At 39.2% G+C, this 17,043-nt stretch overlaps 1 protein-coding gene across 3 annotated transcripts in view; it reads right to left on the bottom strand.

The window, feature by feature from the left end:
* The window catches only part of stpg4 (sperm-tail PG-rich repeat containing 4), a 36,263-nt gene extending 19,355 nt beyond the window's left edge, over nucleotides 1–16,908 (bottom strand). Inside the window, exons 1-3 of one of the 3 annotated variants that reach the window (XM_062971024.1) lie at nucleotides 13,711–16,908; nucleotides 8,571–8,636; nucleotides 768–1,028 (exon numbers count right to left, since the gene is read on the bottom strand). In XM_062971024.1, coding sequence (XP_062827094.1) covers nucleotides 768–1,028; nucleotides 8,571–8,636; nucleotides 13,711–13,779 — 396 coding nt within the window. In that variant the 5' untranslated portion in view covers nucleotides 13,780–16,908. Of the gene's footprint in view, nucleotides 1–767; nucleotides 1,029–8,570; nucleotides 8,637–10,859; nucleotides 11,007–13,710 lie in introns of those variants that run through there. The other 2 variants (XM_062971027.1, XM_062971031.1) reach the window with 2 other exon arrangements.
* Nucleotides 16,909–17,043: the final 135 nt, after the last annotated feature.

Here is a 17,043-nt window from a genome sequence, read left to right as displayed (position 1 = left end):
ATCAAGGCAGAAAACCCCACAATATCTGCTTTGAACTGAGTTATCTGAGTCCACACTGCCATATAATCCAGTTCAATGTGGATTTTATACAGCTGTGTGGAAGGACCTTGGTCTTCCAACATGACTGAAGGAATTTGACCATAGTGTCACATGTGAGGACCTAGAAATTCCTAGAGAGGAAATGTTTAATCCAATCCATGAAAAATCAAATCTGTAAAAGTAAAAACCACAAATGTGGAGAGACGACTGAAATATGAAATGCAATTTTGTCCCACTGGCTGCAATTGTTTCTCCACCACTGCTTTGAATGTTTAGTTTAGGAGGGTGACTGAAAGATCTGAAAACCATGAATATCTATGAGGAGCAGCTTAAGGAACTGGGTATGTTTTACCTGCAGAAGCGAGGATTGAGAGGAAACATGATAGCCATGTTCAAACATTTGAAATGATGTCATAAAGACGAGGGATCGGACTTGTTTTCTGCTGCCCTGGAAACTAGGACTCAAAGCAATGAGTTCAAATTACAAGAAAAGAGATTCCATCTAAACATTAGGAAGAATTTCCTGACCTTAAGAGATGTTCAACGGTGGAACTCACTGCCTCCAGTTGACTTTTAAACAGAGGCTGGATGGCCATCTGTCAGGAGTGCTTTGTGCTTTTCCTGCATGGCAGAAGGGACTTGGACTGGATGACCCATGTGGTTTCTTCCAACTCTATGATTCTATGACTCTTTAATTTACTATATCCATATTATTAATCCACTTTTACCTTATCTCTATAGCTTAAAAACATGGGGCTTTGCCTCGGGAGGCTCTTAAAAGAATATGTTTCCGTTGTTTTCTTTAGAAGTGTCATAAGCGATGGAGGATAGTACGGTTTCGAGTCCGGGAGGGTTATGTCCTGACGCTGCTGGAAGATGGATAGTCTCTTTCTGCCTTCCCCTTTGAAATTGTAGGTTGGCGTCACGGGATTCAGACGAGCATCTTGAATAAAGTCTCTTATGGAGTATGTCCCTGGTGTCGGTGTTGGCTGGTGGAAAGAAACAGAACGTTAAACCCTCTTGTGCTATCCGCATCCAGAGTCCCCAGAATCAAGAGGAAGGTTGTAACTGGTTTTGTCTTCTCACAGTCTCCATTTGCATGTTTGACTTTTGTGGGTTTGATTATGTGTGGATTTGATTAAAAAGTTATCTCTAGGAATTTCTAGGTATTCCAGTGCAATTTTCTCCAGAATTTGACCTTAGGAGTCACAATGGAGGACCAAGATACCAAGAGAGAACAACTCTGTAAGAATATCTAGTGCAGGGGTCTCCAAACTTTTTAAACAGGGGGCCAGTTCACGATCCTTCGGACCGTTGGAGGGCCAGACTATAGTAGTAGTAGTAGTAGTAGTAGTAGTAGTAATAATAATAATAATAATAATAATAATAATAATAATAATAATAATAAAGAGGGTTGGAAGAGACCCCTTGGGCCATTTAGTCCAACCCCCTCCTGCTTTTGTGCACCAAAAGCACAAGCAAAGCACCTCTGACAGATGGCCAGCCAGCCTCAATGTTAATAATAATAATAATAACAACAATAATTAATTCATTGGAACTCATGCCTCAAGTACCACCTCCCAGCAGTAAAGAACTGGTGGGATCACAAACCTGCAAAAGTACTGGAAAATGAACACGCAAAGATACTGTGGGACTTCCGAATCCAGACTGACAAAGTTCTGGAACACAACACACCAGACATCACAGTTGTGGAAAAGAAAAAGGTTTGGATCATTGATGTTGCCATCCCAGGTGACAGTCGCATTGACAAAAAACAACAGGAAAAACTCAGCCGCTATCAGGACCTCAAGATTGAACTTCAAAGACTCTGGCAGAAACCAGTGCAGGTGGTCCCGGTGGTGATGGGCACATTGGGTGCCGTGCCAAAAGATCTTAGCTGGCATTTGGAAACAATAGACATTGACAAAATCACGATCTGCCAACTGCAAAAGGCCACCCTACTGGGATCTGCACGCATCATCCGAAAATACATCACACAGTCCTAGACACTTGGGAAGTGTTCGACTTGTGATTTTGTGATATGAAATCAAGCATATCTATCTTGTTTGCTGTGTCATAATAAAATAATAATAATAAGGGTTGTAAGAGACCCCTTGGGCCATTTAGCCCAACCCCCTTCTGCCCTTGTGCCGTGTGGGCCGGATAAATGGCTTTGATGGGCCGCATATGGCCCCCGGGCCTTAGTTTGGGGACTGATCTAGTGGAATATCTAGTTACGAACTTTACCCCTTTCCTTTCCCCTTTTTCACTCCCCCCCCCCTTTTTTTTGCTGAGTATTCTTACCTTATGTGTTATGTCTTTGTTATACTTTTAACTGTTAGATTTAAATGTTATAATAAAAATATTTTTTTTAAAAGAAAAAAAGAATATCTAGTGGAATTCCATGGCTAGGTTGCAGCGGACGTTGACTATAGAGCTATATTGAAGGACCTAGAAATTGTGGCTTTCATGGCTGGAATTACTGGGTTGCTGTGAGTTTTCCGGGCTGTATAGCCATGTCCCAGAAGCATTCTCTCCTAACATTTCACCCACATCTATGGCAAACGTCCTCAGAAGTTGAGAGGCCTGTTGGAAATTAAGTAAGTGAGGTTTATATATCTGTGGAATGTCCAGGGTGGGAGAAAGAACTCTTGTCTGTTTGAGGCAAGTGTGAATGCTGCAATTGACCGCCTTGATTAGTATTGAAAAGCCTTGCAGCTTCAAAGCCTGGCTGCTTCCTGCCTGGGGGGAATCCTTTGTTGGAAAGTGTTAGCTGGCCCTGGACAAAATCTGGCTATCAGTATTTTTAAAAACTCTAAAATCAGGACAGTAAATAAAGAACAACACTCAGAAAACAGGGGAATTCCAGACAGGAAACAATCAGGGCCAGCTAACACCTCCCAACAAAGGATCTTACCTACAATGCCTCAATGATACGGAATCATGGGATTTATATTTCGTCTTCTCTGCCCAAGAGTGCTTGTACCTCTTCAAACCACAGCTCCCATGATTCCAAAGCATTAAAGTAGTGTCAAACTGCATTCATTCTACAGTGTAGATGCTCCCTTAAACTCACTTTCTGCCTACATTTTTTAAAAAAGTATAACACATCTTCTTTTGTTGCTAAAAGTTTAACAATATCTTAGTGAGTTGCCTCCGGAATTAACCATATTGGATTAAACCCTTGTGCCGGCAGGACTGATGACTTGAAGGTTGGGTTGCTGACCTGAAGGTTGCCGATTCAAATCCAACCCAAGAAGAGCATGGATGAGCTCCCTCTGTCAGCTCCAGCTCCATGCAGGGACATGAGAGAAGCCTCCCACAAGGATGGTAAAAACATCAAACATCTGGGCGTTCCCTGGGCAATATCCTTGCAGACGGCCAATTTTCTCACACCAGAAGCAACTTGCAGTTTCTCAAGTCGCTCCTGACATGAAAAAAAAAATCCCAGACCCTCTGAAATCTATGACTGACTTTACCAATGTTTAACCCATGCCCTTGATTTCAATGGGTCTGCTGGAAATATGACACCAACCCTCTCTTATATTTCTAGGTCCCAAGTCAAAATGTTATTATTCACCCAGGCATTTTGAGCATGACATATCTGTAAGCTTTTACATCTTGCATTTTATGGCCCTTTAAATTATTTTATTGATGGGAAGATCTTTTATTTCCACTCTGTGACATTTTCACACAAAATGTCAATAGGTCTTGTTAAAGGCATTTTGTTTCCTGTAAAAAGGGATAAAATAGTTCCAGGAAAAAAGGATAAAATGGTACCATTATTTGGGCTTACCCACACTACATAACACAAGCACTTGGATAGCACCACCATTGCCATCCAATGGAATCTTGGGATACGTAGTTTTACAAAGTGCCCTGATTTCTGTGCTGTTGAGAGATGCTTCTCAAGATTCCATAGGATAAATCATGGTAGTTAAAATTGCATCAAAATGGTACAATAATGCAATGTAGATACATCCTTTTTTTTGCTACTTTTCCCTAGGCTATTTCTGCCATATTCTGTGCAATGGTAAGGCCTGGTTCCAATATATCCACCAATAAACTCATTCTGCCCATGTCAAATTGCAAACAAACATTTTTAAAAAATCAATAGTTGTGCTAAACCAGTTGTTCGCAGAGTATGGTACGATATCAGGACAATATCTCCTGCCAACCTAGCAGTTCGAAAACACATGTGAGTAGATAAATAGGTACCACTTTAGTGGGAAAGTAATAAAGGCACCCATGCAACCATGCCGGCAACACGACCAGGAGGTGTCTATGGACAACAGGCTTGTTGACTTGGAAATGGAACAAGAGCACCTCCCCATGGCCAGAGTTGAGCACTGCCTCCAGAAAGCCGGAGACGAAAGGGGAAGCTTTTACCTTTGTTCTGTGTTTTTGTATGTCATTGTTATTCTACTGTATTAAGGCACTGAATGTTTGCCTATCTATGTATGTAATAATCCGCTCCAGGTCCCCTCGGGGAGATAGAGCAGAATATAAATAAAGTGTATTATTATTATAAGGTCAACAAAGAAAAAACCAAGATCATTGTTAACATTTTACAACAGAAAGACAGACAAAAACTGATGGAAGACTCAGGATTTCAAATAGACAGAAAAATGAAATACTTGGGAATCTGGCTAACAGAAAGGGTGTCAACAATATTTGAAAACAATTATGGTCAAGTTTGGAAGGAAATAAGGAAGGATCTTTTGAATTGGAAAAAATAAAGTTATTTTTACTAGGAAGAACTGCAGCAATAAAGATAAACATGTTACCAAAGACGATATTTTTGTTCCAGACTATGCCAATTATCTTAAAGGAAACCCCATTTACCCAATAGAGAAAGGATATCACAAAATTTGTATGAAAAGGGAAAAAGTCAAGAATCAAGTGGAAAGGTCTTACGGACAATAAACAAAGAGGTGGACTTGGTCTACCAGACCTGAAATTGTATTTTGAAGCACCTGTGATTTCATGCATGTAGGATTCGATGATGCTAGAACACGCATGGGCAAACTTCACTCCTCCAGATGTTTTGGACTTCAACTCCCACAATTTCTAACAGCCGGTAGGCTGTTGGGAATTATGGGAGCTGAAGTCCAAAACACCCAGAGGGGCGAAGTTTGCCCATGCCTGTGCTAGAAGATGAGAGAATTTTGACTATAGATGGTTATGATTTACCGTTTGGATGGCACACATATATTTGGTTTGACAAATCCATAATACACAAGAACTTCACAAATAATATTATGAGAAAAGCGCTTTTGAGAATTTGCTTAAAGCATGAATTGAAATTTGAACATAAGACCCCACTCTGGATTTCACCACATGAAGCTTTCTGGGTGATAAAAAAAAAACAAAAACAAAGAGGAATGGATAAGATACAAGAAGATACTCAAATTCAAAAATAATCAACCCATGCTGAAATTAAGAGAAGAAATTAAGCAAGAAGGGTTAAATATTGGATGGTTCACTTATGAGCAAGTTCAACAGAAATTTAAACAAGATTTCCAATATGGCTTTGAAAAAAAAATGATCGAACTGGAAAAAATATTATGGCCAGAAAGAAAGAAACATATAGGAAAGATGTATCAACTTTTATTGAAATATGAGACAAGTGAAGAACAAGTAAAAGTCTATATGGTAAATTGGGCGAAAGATGTGGGTCATGAAATAAATATTTATTGATTTATTAATTAATTTATTTACAGTATTTCTGTTACGCCAATCACACCCCGAAGAGAACACAGGTTGCGTCACATATCACATATATGGCAAACATTCAATGCTGATTATAACAATGACAAGACCGACAACAGATAGAGGTATATATAGACTTTCTCATCTTTCGGCGTCTTTGGAGGCTGTGCTGGGTTCTGGCCACCAAGGGGGTGCTGTCACTCCATTTCCCTGCCAAAGAGCTTTCTTTGTTCATAAACTTCCTCCTTTTTCTGATCGAAATGCCAAGCCTAAATACCTCCCCACTTTAATGTGGTTCCTATTTATCTACTAACATCTGTTTTCAAACTGCTAGGTAGGCAGAAGCGAGGCTAAAGGTCAGGAGCTCGCCTGACCCAGGCTTCGACCACTCAGCCTTTTGGTTGCAGCTTGGTGATTAAACTGCTATACCAAAGCCCGACCCATATGAACGTATGAGAAGAAATGTGGAACAAAAGCCTTAAATTTACAAAAGCAAACCAATTGAAATACATTTTTTATGAAATGCTTCAGAGGTGGTACATCAGTCTAGTAAAACTTGCCAAGATGAATAAAAACAAAATAATGGATTATAAATGTTGGAAATGTCAGAGAAAAGAAGATACTTTTTTCTATATGTGGTGGACCTGTCATAAAGCCCGTGCATATTGAACAACTGTTAAGGAAACAATCCAACATTTTTTACAACAGAACATACTGTTCTCACCAGAAATATTTTTGTTGGGATTGGTAAATGATATTTTCAACAAGAAAAATATTTTTGCTATCAAAACACTATAATAGTTGCTCAAATAGTTTAGGCCAGACACTGGAAAGAATTATTCCATCTGTAAATGAATGGTTGACCAAACTGCTAAATTTTGCAGAATTTGATAAACTAACTTGTCTGCTTAGAAATAAAACAATACAATGTTTTCAAAATAACTGGAAGCCTTTTGCACAATATCTAGGTAGAAAATTTAAAGACTGGTCTATAATGGTGTTGGTGAAAAATACATGGTCAGAAAGAAGATCAAGATTATGATAAAGTAAAGGAAAAGGTTTCCCCTTGACTATATTTAGCTGAGTCCGACTCTGGGCGGTGGTGTTCATTTCTAAGCCCAAGTGCCGGCGTTGTCTGTAGATGCCTCCTAGGTCATGTGGCCGGCATGATTGCATGGAGCGCCGTTACCTTCCCATCAAAGCGGTACCTATTGATTTACTCACATTTGCATGTTTTCGAACGACTAGGTTGGCAGAAGCTGGAGCTAACAATGGGAGCTCACTCAGTCCCGCAAATTCGAACCACCAACCTTCTGGTCAGCATGTTCTTCAGCTTAGCAGTTTAACTCACAGCGCCATCACTTTTGAATACTTTTTGTAAAAATTACATATTTATATTATTGTAAGATGCTAGGCTGAGGAAGTTTTCTTTCAAATGGAACACATGGGTTTTACTGTTATTGGAAAGTGTAAAATTACTACTGTTCTTTGGTGGCATTGTATATTAATATTATGTTATAATGAGTACACTTTGGAAATAATAATAATAATTTTAAAAGGGGAAAAATATCATTTTAAATATATAATACACATGGATTTTGACCTTTCTTTCTTTCTTTCTTTCTTTTTTAAAATAAACACTTCATTGCAACATGTAAAAAGAATGAAAGATGATAAATAGCATCTACATATCAATTTAGGAGATGGGGGTTGAAATCAATTCACTCCAGAATATTCAGTTATCAAATTCGGGATGAGAAGGATGAGGTATAAGTGTGGTAAATAAATAAATTCATATGTAAGTAAATAGCACTTATGTGCACACCTTCCAAATTGCTATATTTTAGCACAAAATGTGAAGGAAACCAGTTATGCAAATCCTGGATATTTTTAAAAATAAAATTAGGCTTGTAGTTAGATATATCCACAAAGACATGTGGATCTTTGGAATAGCAAAGCACATCAGGCTCTAAAGCCATGTTCTTAGTGGATAGCTGAAATCACTCAACACATGTACTATATGTGTGTGCATTTAAAGGAGTTCCTGGTGGTGCAGTGGATTAAACCACTGAGCTGCTGAACTTGCTGACTGAAAGGCTGGCGGTTCGAATCTGGGGAGAGGAGTGAGCTCCCTCTGTTAGCCCCAGCTTCTGCCAATCTAGCAGTTTGAAAACATGCAAATATGGGTAGAACAATAGGTACTGCTCTGGCAGGAAGGTGACGGTGCTCCATGCAGTCATTCTGGCCACATGACCTTGGAGGTGTCTATGGACAACGCAGGCTTTTCAGCTTAGAAATGGAGATGAGCACCAACCCCCAGAGTCGGACATGACTAGACTTAATGTCAAGGGAAAACCTTTACCTTTACTTTGTACTATATGAAAATACCTACAACAACAACAGCAGCAGCAACGATAATAATAATAATCTTTATTTCTTTATATGTCATGTTGACACTTCAGGTCTAACTGACCACCTGCTTAGCAGACTTGCACAACTCTGAACAAGTTCACACATTGCATCCTTTTGTATTACACTCTGATTCCACCTGTATAACGATGCAACTGTATTTAAATATCTGTGGCTTGAATTTTGCATTCCAACAATGTATGTGAAGTGGGCTGAAATCTACAAAAATCGATGCTAAAATAATTCAGCCTTAAATGTGCCACTAGATTCCTTTTCCTCCTTTCCTTTTCATTTTAAATCAGAATTGAATGTCATACTCTACAACTGTGCACCACCTCCACAAATTGGTCACTGTATTGTTTCTTCTTTTCTGATGCTAAGTTAATAATTAAACGAACAATTATACATACCCTCATGGACTCTCTCCACCATTCATCTCTTCTCAGTTCAGGTGTTCTTTTGCTCCTGTCAATTGCCTTCAAGAAACCCAGATTAGACATTCAGCACATATACCATTTTAGAGTTGTCCTTTGGCCAGAAAGATTAATAGATAATGCATCTATGAAATACACCAAACTTCTCATACATGCTATGAAGTATAAAACCAAGATCTATATGCATTTAAAGGGCCATCCTCAATTACACCAAACTAATTAAGATTTAACATCAGCTGTGGAGAATTTATTGTGGTGTCTCAGTGCAACAAACTCTATAGATGTTTTTTTCACAAGTGACAGGTCTTCCTTGGTAGTGGCACTCTTGTTGTGGAATCTCCTTTTCTAGAGACCATGGCCACGATTCTAGTTTAGTTACTTAAGTATATAACTACCATGGTTACATAGATAATTATCATCTTTCAACCTTATTACCCAAATTCTGATTTGTCAGGACAGCAGCTGCTGCAAGCAACAGGGCCTTGTTCTCCTACCAATCAGGACAAAGCAGACTGCTGTTTTCACCCGTCATAATTTCCCATTGCACTGGGTATCACTTAGGAAAGGGGAAGGTGGAAACATCCCTCTGCTACTTCATGATCAAGGGGACAAAGATCCTCCTCACTTGTAGCATCTGCTGCCCAGCAAGTGGGGTTTGAGGGACTTCTACAGTCCTTAGATATTCCCTAGTTATGTAGAGATTGTAAATACAAACCAATCACAAAAGCATAATTCTAGATTATACATTTACACTCATCTTACATTGGTCACTTACCTTTCAAGTACATGTTTATCTGGAGAATGATGAAGTATTTAAGTAGATTTTGGCATTTCTTATTCTCTGTTTTGCATCTGTTTGTGGCTCAGTAGTGTTTCTTTACTTTTTAAGTATTGGAAACCGCTTTCAGAGCTTTCAGATTGCATCCAGAGGAACCAGTCCAGATTATAATAAACTCCAATGAACCAGTGCGGAAGCCAAATGTACCCAGGTAATTGAGGAAGGTGTATCTCTTTAAATTTTTATTTTTAAAAAGATGGATAAGAATGAATTGTATGATTTGGCTAAGGTCAGTCAAACAAAGATGACGATGAAATGAAGGCTTTTGAAGTATTTAGATCTTCAGCAAAGGTCATGAGAACTTGCTTTTCAATGAGTACTGAGCTTCTAATAACAGGGCTTAGAAAATATTTTAATGACAATTTGTTATGTAACTCACTGCAAGACAACCCCCCATTCATTATCATTGCAGTTTTTTTGGGGGGGGGAGGGGGTAATCATGTATGTTATATTGCTCAGTTTGTTGTAGGGGTAAATCTTTGATATGTGAATAGTATAAAAGTTAAAAAATTCAACCCAAATTGCCTCTGAAGGCAAGCCTGTATGAGCAAGAAAAGGTGGACTCATCCTGAGTCCAGCACTGGCTGTTACCATGACATATGCTGACTTCCAGTCAATATTGTGGGTTTTAGTGCTTTAACTGAACTTGCTCTACATTAAGTTGGGGAATACTGTGGAGTTTACTGGAAAATCTGCAGTATCAAATGGCTTTACAGCAGCTTGAACAGCTAAATCAAGTTTCACTCGGCCCAATCTTCTGACCAGAAAGACACTGCGCCATTACCCTTTCCTAAATCTTTTCACTACATGGAAAGGAAACATCTTGTCCTCATTTTGCCATGACTGCTCTCCACTGGCCTCACCATCAGTCACGTCTGTGATGATAAAATGGGACACTTGCATGACCAGCAAGAAGAAGAGGTCAGTCCCTTCCACTTTTTGTTGGTCGCATGGTTGCCCCAACACCATAGATGCCATAGACGACTACTAGAGACTTGCACGGAGCTAATGGGGAGCAGCAGAGGTGACAAGATAAGAATCCACAGGGCCAAAGATGTCTTGGTCCATAGATAGTATCCAGATGCCAATATCACACTGCAGTGGGTTTGACCCAGTGCATGTGGCCATCCTCATGGTCACTCTGGACTGGACCTGACTTTAGTGACCAATGTAGAAGCATCCTAAAATGCCCTTTAAAAGTAACTACAATCAGCAACTTTTTGCATCCCCAGAAAAACCCTTTCTAGATCATTACATTACCCTTGAAATGTTTAATCCCCATTACTCCACCCTATAGCGGTGTTACTTATAATTCATTATTCCCAATCTCTTGTAATAATTTTGAGGTTACAATGCTGCTTTGGTCAGACTGCACAAGCATTACAAAACCCTCTGCCCAACTAAAGATCGAAGTATACATCTCCTACCGGAGAGAGTTTGCTGATTCTGCTGGCTCTACTGGCTCTGCTGGCCTCACTGCTGCCAACCATGTTCTCCTTTTATTTTAAGGACCTAATTCCTTTTATTTATTTTTTAAAGTAACTGATTGCTCCTGTCTTAGTGCATGAGAGTGACAAGAGCATCTGTGACATCACAATCCATGTGCTATGGGTTTCAGTGTTCTTAGACAGATAAAGGAGAAGAGAGAGAAAACTCATCACATCCTGACCCAAGAAGTGATGAGTAACATTAGAAAGAGAATTGCTAAAAAATCTCATGTGCCTTTTAAGTCTCTGGTGAACTAGCTGTGCGGGATTTTCTATTGCTTCAGAAACCTAAAAAGCCTGTTCGACCAAAGGTGAAAATGGAAAGAAAATGTGTGTATACATCAGAGGTAGGACATAATGTAACACAGAAGTGGAAATGTAAACCCATAAGTATTGGTGGAATACAATTCCTATCATCCCTCAGCAATGACAATCCTGGCGAGGTCTGTTGGGAGATGAGGTCAAACACCACAGGCACTCAAGTAATCAATTCCTACTGTTAATATGTTTAAGATAGCAATACTGGTCACATTTTAAAAAGCAACATAAGTAAATAAATGGCCATCTCATTATTTTTTCTTGTTTCATCTCTTTCGAACTAGAATCTCTCTACTCCAGCGAAAGATCATGCCTATGCTTTCATTAAAGCATGCTAGCACAATGAAAAATAGAACAACTAATGCCACAGGCCAAGATCTGAAGAAGAACCAAGAGTCCTGTTTGTCAGCCCTTAGAAAAAAAGACAATATAGCAAAGTGCTTTTGAAACAAAGGGGATCTCAAAAGCATGTTGGTATAGCACAATGCTTCCTGTTCAAAGGCAAAGTGAAAAATCTAATTGAACACACAAAGATTGTGGCAAGGGCCTAAAGCATTTCTTTACATCTTTCCCAGAGTTGCAAATTAGTTTTCTCTCCAAAAAGTCTACTTGCTATTATGCTTTTGATGTGCCTCTTTTACTTAACTGTGAAAATTTGCATGCTATGTAAGTTTTTACAATGGTCGTGGTGTCTAGACCAATTGGAGTTGTAGTCTAACTCTTCTGGAAGATACCACCTTGGAGAAGGAGGAACTACTGTAAAGACTAACTGGAGCATATTTACCATATTGCTCTCTAAATTTGCGTTTCGCTATAACAGCATTCTTGTCTTCACTAGAAAAGGCATGTTTTAAGTGGATTTAAGTGCACTTCCTCAGATGTAGATTCATGGAGTTAGAATGAACTCCAAGGACTATCTCATCGAATCCCCTACCATGCAGGAATAGACAAGTAAAATAACTTCCGAGAGATGGGCTTTCAACCTTTGGTTAAAGACTTCCCGTGAACAAGAGTCTACCTTTATCCTTAGAGAGCTTGATAGAGAAGGAAACCGGTGTATGAATGAAAACTCAGTTTTTCACCTACTCATCTTTCCTTTTCCTCCTCTTTTATAACCTCATCTCTTTATCCTCCTCCAGTTCCTTATCTGTGAAATCTAGAAGACTTTAGAGTTGTAGAAATTCTTGAAATCCATGTGAAGGAAATACCCACAAACAAAAATCATTATCATAATTTCCATTCTTCTGCTTTGCAAGACACTTTCTGGACTAAATCCAATTCTGAATCCCAACTAAAGTTACTGTAGATGAATTGAATCCATTGCTGAATGGTAAATCACCATGTGAATTTGTTTTATTGATTCAGTGGGTCTATTCACGCTGGGACTAATTGAAGTCAAAGTGGCATCTATTCAAATATCTGAATACAAGACTGTTTTCGGTTGTAACAAAATCGAAGTGAATTTTTACTGTTTGTATTAAGCAATACATTTCCTTTTAACATTGCTTACCACAGACAATTGCATTGAAAAGATAAAATTTCACTAACTGGCTTTATAAAACCATGAAACAGATGGATTAAAATGTGCTCATTTCATTAAAATACAAATAAGATTATAGAGTTGACTGACACTTGTGAAATCTAAGTGGAAATCATAACCATGACAATCACTGGGAGACCTTTGCTCACACATTCTCTTCATCTATCTCACTGGGTTGATGTTTGGCTAAAGTGGTCAGAAGAAAGTCTATGGTAACCTTGAGCACACCAGAGTAAAGGTGAAGTATACAGTCAGCCACAGATATCCATGGATTCTGCACCCACAGATTCAACCATTTATGGCTTGAAAATATGAAGGGGAAAAAAAATCTAAAAAACAAATCTTGATTCTGCCATTTTATATATGGCATACTATTTTGCTATCCCATTCTATATAATGGGACTTGATAATCCATGGATTTTGGTATCCATGGACCCAAACACCAGCAGACAGATACCAAGAGCTCACTGTAATTACAAAAAATATATCACTAAATGAGTATCTACAACTATATATATCTCCATAGAGCAACTAAAGGATTTCAGTGCAGTGATGCATGCATAAAGAATCCATTCCATCCAAGTATTGATTTATACATTTTTTAAAAATTGTAACCAAAGGTAGGCACACCTCCACCCACTTCTTTTTGTTTTCTGGCTCACGGCAACCTGCAGTGTGTGTCCTGGAACTAAACATTTCCCATGACCACTGGAAGTTGCCCTCCCAAGCTAAGATCTACTGAAATGCCCTGAGGATAGTTGAGCATGCCTTCTTAGTGAAGCAGACTGGCCTTACTGTCTGCTGTGCAAAAATAGAATTTGCCTTGCCTCCTTCCCTTATAATGCACCCTCCCTTAGTGATCAGTGTGTCTTCATGGGTTCTCCATTTCAGCTGGTTTCCCAACTAGTCTGAAATGAAGAGTGAAATACACACCTCTTCCAAAGAGCTCTCTGATTCCACGTAGTCAGTCAAAGACTTCAAGCGGTGGCGCCCACCAATCATTTTGCATTTCAAGGTCTCCTTATCTCTGGTTGCTGTGATCTAGCATCTGGAGGTGTTTAGACGCTAGTGCCTTGTCTTGCAGAATCTATTCTGCTACTTGTGCCATGACAAGTTGTCTCCCACCAAGTCCTCACAGGCAGGGGACAGGTTTATCCAAACTACCCCTTGTTCACCCATTGAGTTGTGATGCAGGGCCATTACTGGCATTATGAGAACACTGTGCCAGCTCCCAATCAGAGAGGCTAGTCTAGATATAAAGTAGCAGTAAGCAGTGAAGTTTTGAGTTGTAATTTCCTCGCTACAATGATAGCCCATATACTATGCTTCAGTACCAAGGAGTAGTATAATATTAAAGCACCATTTATATGTATTGTTGAAGGCTTTCACGGCCAGAATCACTGGGGTGTTGTGTGTTTTCTGAGCTATGTGGCTGTGTTCTAGCAGCGTTTTCTCCTGTTTCACCTGCATGAGCCCAGAAAACAGACCTCCACCCTTTGTTTAGAAGCATTTCATCACATTTCTGCTAGCTAATCTCTTAAAGCAGAACTGTGCAGATATTCAGTCCTCTTCATCCTGGAGGGAAGCGATCATTGGAGTGCCTCAAGGTTGTCCTAGGCCTAGGGCTATTCAACGTATTTATGATTTGGACGACAGAATAGAAGTCATACATCAAAGTTGCTGGTGACACCAAATTGGGAGAGAAAGCAAATATTACAGAGGACAGGATCAGATCCAAATTGACCTTAACAGAGAGCTGGGCCAAAACTAACAAAATAAATTTCAAAAGGGAGAAATGTACAGTGCTACATTTACGACAATAAAAATGAAATGCAGATATGGGATGGTGACCTGGCTTAGCAACAGTATAGGGAACTGGGAGTCTTAGTAGACCACAAGTCAACTGTGTATAGTTTAAAAAGCCAATACTAGTGAAGGCTGCATTAATAGGTCAGAGCTGTTGCCTCAGGAGTGTGGTGGTCTTCATTTCTGGAGATGTATAAACAGAGTTTAGGAGTGCTTTGTGTATTTCTGCATGGCAGAAGGGGGTTGGACAGAATGATTCTTGTAGTGTCTTCCAAATGTATGATTCATTCCGAGCTGAAACTTCTCATTACACTACTAAATTTCACCTGTCTGAATGCCTGGTCATCTGGTTCCACAAAGGCTTCATTCATTCTCAGCCTGGCTTGGGGGTCTGTAGTTGATATTCTAAATGACACAGTACCTTGAGTATATACTGTCTTTGCCTGAAATGTGGCAGTCTGTTTAAATAAGAAAAAAAAACCCAAGAGTCATCAGAAGCCACTGTGCATTGTGGAGACAGCTAACCATGAGGCGAGTCTGGGTTTTTGGGCTTATGCAGACAGGCCCTAAGTCATGTATCTCCTTCGCAAGTACAGTAGAGTCTCACTTATCCAATGTTCTGGATTATCCAACGCATTTTTGTAGTTGTTTTCAATAAATCGTGATATTTTGGTGCTAAATTCGTAAATACAGTAATTACTACATAACATTACTGAGTATTGAACTACTTTTTCTGTCAAATTTGTTGTATAACATGTTTTGGTGCTTAATTTGTAAAACCATAACCTAATTTGATGTGTAATAGGCTTTTCCTTAATCCCTCATTATCCAACATATTTGCTTATCCAACGTTCTGCCGGCCCGTTTATGTTGGATAAGTGAGACTCTACTGTATATTTATGTTATATTATCTGCTTAGAACTGGATTATATGAGGTCTTCTACACAGCTGTATAAAATGCATGCTGAAGTGGATTATATGGCAGTGTGGAGTCAAGATAATGTAGTTCAAAGGAGACAATATAGTTATAAATGGGTTATATAGCTGTGTGGAAGGGCCTTGAGTGTACACTGTCATATAATCCAGTGCAAATTAGATAATCTGTGGAAGAGGCCAAACTCTGCCTGTCCCCTGGGCTGAGTGGGTTGCTAGGAGACCAAGTGGGCAGATCTTAGCCTTCTAACTGGCAGCACTTGGATAAAAACAATTATTCCTCTCCCTCTAATTAGGACTTTATTTTTCTTTTCTTTTTGTTGTATCAACCTAGAGGCGTAGATGAAGGGTTGTGCTGTCAATTTTCGAGGTTGTGGAGTGTTTATTTTTGTTATCTTGTCCGCTGCTCTGTGTGTGTGTGTGTGTATACACACACACACACACACACACACACATATATATATATATTAGAAGATTTGCATTGCTCTGTCAAGACTTTAAGTTCATCTGGTTTATCTCCCAGGCTCTGTGCATCTATGAAGGGACATCTGAGACCATGGGTCATTCCACCTGGCTGCTTATTCAAGTTTTTTCCCTCCCACTACTGAATTCTTTTACCATTGGCCCAGTTCTCTTTATGGCAGTCAGGCATAATATTATCCCCAACACTTGATGAACTCCTGCCCTAGAAAATGCTGACAAGGACTAATAAAACTGAGCCTGACTCCAGGCAATACAGTGAGTCTAAGAGAGGTATACTCTCATCCATTAGAGAAAAACAAGCTAAGTCCCCACATCCCATTCTGTACCATCTTCCACTGGATTACATTCCACAACTGTTGTCTTTTACATTTTATTCCTGAGGATAGGGACATTTTAGCCAATTGAGCATACCATGGTGGCAAGCATGTATACATTCTTTACATGAACAAATAGCCACAGTGGGCTATAACTGAGATGCAAGAATGTAGGGAGTTCCAGATCTAGATCATAAGCCTGGTCGCATGTAGGAATAACTGCAATAGAAAAAAAATAATTGCAAGGTCGTCGTGGGATACCTCTCTGTTCTTTCCAGTCAATGATTGCATTCAAACACCATAAAAACCTGAAATGGAACCAGGTCAGGGCCACTAGGTCATATGCTATCCCTAGCTTCTCCCCTCAGCATAGCTATATGAAATCTGGAGGTTTTACTTCTGGTTTTGATTAACATACTACATTTTCCAAACCCACTAGCCTGTGCTTCAAATTAACACATTTCAAACAAATCAATACAAAGTGTTGCCTATGAAATTTGCTCGTTTGCACCGTCCAGATTTAAGCATGAACACTGTTCTTTGACATTAACATTAAACTGGTTACTTAAATTTGTAACTAAACCCACAGATGCCAAAGTGTAGACAAAGGTAGGCACATTGTTTATTACAACACAACACACATCTAAATGCAGACTATATGTGTAGTCCCTGAATAGTAGTGGGAATAAGTAGAGATACATAATAACCAGAAAAAATGATAGAAACAATA

This window comes from Anolis carolinensis, chromosome 1 (assembly GCF_035594765.1).
Source record: "Anolis carolinensis isolate JA03-04 chromosome 1, rAnoCar3.1.pri, whole genome shotgun sequence".
In the NCBI taxonomy this organism is placed as follows: domain Eukaryota; kingdom Metazoa; phylum Chordata; class Lepidosauria; order Squamata; family Dactyloidae; genus Anolis; species Anolis carolinensis.
This window is presented reverse-complemented; position numbering and strand designations above follow the sequence as displayed.